At 46.3% G+C, this 4,386-nt stretch overlaps 1 protein-coding gene across 1 annotated transcript in view; it reads right to left on the bottom strand.

Moving 5' to 3' along the window:
* Catsperg (cation channel sperm associated auxiliary subunit gamma) overlaps window positions 1–3,286 on the bottom strand; it is a 29,842-nt gene extending 26,556 nt beyond the window's left edge. The window contains exons 1-2 of the mRNA XM_005361293.2: window positions 3,014–3,286; window positions 2,849–2,902 (exon numbers count right to left, since the gene is read on the bottom strand). Of these exons, the coding sequence (XP_005361350.1) occupies window positions 2,849–2,902; window positions 3,014–3,286 (327 nt within the window). The remainder of the gene's footprint in view (window positions 1–2,848; window positions 2,903–3,013) is intronic.
* Window positions 3,287–4,386: the final 1,100 nt, after the last annotated feature.

Here is a 4,386-nt window from a genome sequence, read left to right as displayed (position 1 = left end):
CTGCATTGCTAGTGGGAATGCAAGCTGGTACAACCTCTCTGGATGTCAGTGTGGCAATTTCTCAGAAAATTAGGAAACAACCTTCCTCAAGACCCAGTAATACCACTTTTGGGTATCTATCCAAAAGATGTTCATTCATAGCCAGAACCTGAAAACAACCTAAATGCCCCTCAACCAAAGAATGGATAAGGAAAATGTGGTACATTTACACAATGAAGTACTACACAGCAGAAAAAAAAAATAGCGACATCTTAAATTTTGCAGGAAAATGGATGGAGCTGGAAAACATCATTTTGAGTGAGGTAACCCAGTCACAGAAAGACAATTATCACATGTACTCACTCATAAGTGGTTTTTAAACATAAAGGAAATAAAACCAACTTACAAACCACAATCCCAGAGAATTTAGACAACAATGAGGACAGTAAGAGAGGCTTATATAGATCTAATCTACATGGGAATTAGAAAAAGACAAGATCTCCTGAGTAAATTGGGAGCATGGGAACTATAGGAGAGGGTTGAAGGGGAGAGGAGAAGAGGAAAGGGGAGCAGAGAAAAATGTAGAGCTCAATAAAAATCAATAAAAAAGTATATAAAAAAAGAAACCTTGTCTTGAAAAACCAAAACCAAAACAACAACGAACACAAAACAAAATAACTGAAGAGTGGTACACGCTTTTAGGAGTCCAAGACACCCAGGGCTACACAAAGAAACAAACCTGCCTCCAGAAACTTAAAAAAAAAAAAAAAGTTGGGCATGGTGATACGCATAGAATCCTCAGTACTTTGGGGAAGGCAAGACAACAATCCTGAGTTCGAGCCTGGGATACGTAAGACCCTTTTTCAGACAAACACAAAAATAAGCAAATGGCACTTGTGTGAGTACCCAGGCCATGGCTCCTTATAGTATATTCAACCCACTTTTCTTTCTAAACACAAATACTAAGTACCTATGTGGTATTTTATGGCGAGTGAATTATATCTTGATAAACTTAAAACCTTTCGTTAGTATCTTGAGAAAGGGACTTCCTACATAGCCCAGGCTAGCCTCTCTAGAGCTGTAATGAGAGACAGGCACCACCTCTCCTTTTCACTTTTTTCTTTTTTAGACTTTTTATTTTACTTAATGAGCACAAATGTTTTGTTTGCATGCATGTATGTATCCCACGTGCATGCCTGTTGAATCCTTTTGAACTGAGGTTATGTATGGTCATGAGCCACCAAATGAGTGCTAGGAATCAAACTCTGGTTCTCTGCAAGAACAACCAATCAGTCATGTCTCCCACCCTGTGGTGTCTTTGAATGATGGGGCTGGAGATGTAGCTCAGGTATTAGGCTGCCTCCCTACTCTACATGAGGCCCCAGGCTCTATTCTCAACACCTAATGAAACCAAGTGTTGCAATACACAATTGAAATTCCCATGGAAATGGTGGAGGCAAGGTTCTCAAAAGTGGGAGGTTACCCTCTGCTGCACATCAACTCAGTCAGTTTGGGCTTCACAGGACCTTGTCTTAAAAACACTAACAGGGGTTGGAGAGATGGTTCAGTGGTTAAGAGTACTGGCTGCTCTTTCAGAGGTCCTGAGTGCATTTCCCAGCAGCCACATGGTGGCTCACAACCATCTGTAATGGGACCTGGTGCCCTCTTCTGGCATAAAAAAAGGTGTACACACAAATAGAGCACTCATACATAAAATAAATAAATCTTTCAAAAAAGAAAACACTAACAAAATGGAGTTCCAGCACTTGGGTAGCAGAGGCAGTTAGCTCTCTATGTCTTCAAGATCAACCTGGTCTACACAAGACCTTATCTCCAAAGAAAGAAAGAATCACAGAACAGAATGTTTTCAAACCATATATTTGATAAGCAGCCATCACCCCTAATATATAAGCAATTTTTACAAGTCAACAATAAAAAGGCCAAACACCCTTCATCTTAAAACAAGGAAAGACTGGGCAGTGGTGATGCACACCTTCAATCCCAACACTAGGGAGGCAGAGGTAGACAGATCTCTGAGTTTGAGGCCAGCCTGATCTACAGAGTGAGTTCCAGGACAGCCAAGGCTATGTAGAAAGACCCTGTTTCAAACAAACAAAAACAAAACAAAACCCAAAATTGGGCAAAATTAGGTTGGCATTGTGGCTCACACCTATAATCCTAGCACTTGGGAACAGAGGCATAAGGGTTGTTGTGAGTTCAAGGCCAGCCTAGTTATGTAACACACTCCTTGTATTATAGAGACAGAAGGTGGGGTTGGAGAGATGACTCAGTGGTGAGGAGTGTATACTGCTCTTCCAGACAACCAAAGTATGGTTCAAGACAGTGGCATACACTCCAATTGCAAGGATTCATTGCCCTCTACTGACATCCATAGGTAACTGCATGTACATGCATATACCCACCATACACATATAATTAAAAATAAAATGAATATTTTTTAATACTTTGCAATGGCTAACTTTGTCCCAAAAGTTATTTTTTAAAAATTTTTAAAAATTTACTTTTAGACACTGTTGTGTCTGTATGTATGCATGCATGCCAGAAGAGGTCTTCAGATCCCATTATAGATGGTTGTGAGTCACCTTGTGGGTGCTGGGAATCGAGCTCAGGACCCCTGGAAGAGCAGTCAATGCTCTTAGCCACTGAACCATCTTTCCAGGACAAATGAGTATTTAAAAAAAAAGAGTGAATGTTAATAGACACGAGGGTATTTGTGTCTGCCTAATGAAAGTTCTTAAGACCTGCAGGGTTGGAGCAAACTAGTATTAAACTGTATAGAAAAGCACCTCTGAAAATGACGGGGACTGGAGATTACTGAAATCATCCCACTCACAAGGTAAACTCTCACCTGTTCCATACAGGAGAAGCTGACTTTCAGGTAGTAAGGAAAACTCATATATTTCTGTAAGGAAAGGTGGGCGAAATAGCCAGTCAAGAAGTATACTGACTCAGGATCCCTCTGATATTTACTGGCCCAAGATCCCTCTGATATTCTTGACCCCAGTTCCCTCACCTCCTGCGGGTCGATTGGCAAGTCTACCAAATTTTGGAACACCTCGGTCACTGTATCAATGGGTTCTTGATCCAGAAATCGAGCCTTAGTCGGGAGCGAACCTACTTTGTCGAAATTGTTCAGGACAACAAGCCAGTGGCAGTGTTGGAAATGTTCTACCGCCCACGACTTCCACGACAGCAGTAGCACTAGCAGCAGTACACAGAACGCCCATAGCTTTGGTTTTCTCGGCCATACAGGGCTGACAGGGGACATGGCTGGGCAGCACACCATGCAGCTAGAACCTGGAGAACGTGGGGGTCAATACCTACTTGCGAGTCGGCTCCCTTCAGTTGCTCTCTGGGAAACCGCTAGGTTTTTGCCTTTCTTTCCGCCCCTCTTCCTGGCTCCACCTTTGATCCGGCTTCGAGCCCCCGCCCCACTTCTGCCTCCGCCCCTGCTCTTACTCTCGGCCCCAGCCCTGCTCCTACTCCTGGCCACGCCTTTACCCTTGCTCTCGGCCTCGCCCCTCCTAATACTCCTGGTCTTTCCGGTCCTCTTACTCTCAGCCCCTCCCCTACTAACACTCCTCGCCTCGCCCCTGCCTTTGCTCTCGGCCCCGCCCCTGCTCTTGCTTCTGGCCCCACTCCTGTCCCTGCGGCTCTTATCAGCCCCCTTGACAATCGCTCTGTCTCTTCTTGCCCCACCTTTGCTCTTCTCTGTGCTGGCTCTTAGAACTCTGACTCTATTCTTCTCCAAGACTCTCTTTTTGTTTCTTGCCCTGCCAGAGCCCTTCTTTTCTCTAGCCTTACGCCCCAACGACTTGTTCCTGGACTTGGTTCCGCCTTCACAGGCTGCCCCGCCCTCACACTGCTCTTCGCCACGCCCCTTTCTCTTTGCTCTTGCACTGCTCAAGAACCCGCTTCTAGTCTTGGTCTTGTCCTTCTTTGAGTCCTTGACCACTCCATCCAGGCTACGACCCCTGCCCTGGCTTAGGCGCTGAGTCCCGAGCGAGGTGTGTTCCTCGTTCCTCTTTCTCTCCTGACCACGTTCCTGATCCTGGAGGGAGGCGTGCTCTTCGGTCCTCTTTCTCTCCAGGCTACGCCCCTGACTCTGGAGGGAGGCGTGCTCTTCAGGCCTCTTTCTCTCCAGGCCACGCCCCTGATCCTGGAGGGAGGCGTGCTCTTCAGTCCTCTTTCTCTCCAGGCCACGCCCCTGATCCTGGAGGAAGGCGTGCTCTTCGGTCCTCTTTCTCTCCAGGCCACGCCCCTGACTCTGGAGGGAGGCGTGCTCTTCGGTCCTCTTTCTCTCCAGGCTACGCCCCTGATCCTGGAGGGAGGCGTGCTCTTCGGTCCGCTTTCTCTCCAGGCCACGCCCCTGAGCCCGGTGGGAGG

The sequence above is a fragment of the Microtus ochrogaster genome, linkage group LG4 (genome assembly GCF_000317375.1).
Source record: "Microtus ochrogaster isolate Prairie Vole_2 linkage group LG4, MicOch1.0, whole genome shotgun sequence".
Taxonomy (NCBI): domain Eukaryota; kingdom Metazoa; phylum Chordata; class Mammalia; order Rodentia; family Cricetidae; genus Microtus; species Microtus ochrogaster.
Note: the sequence above shows the minus strand (reverse complement) of the source record. Positions and strands in the feature narration are given on the sequence as shown.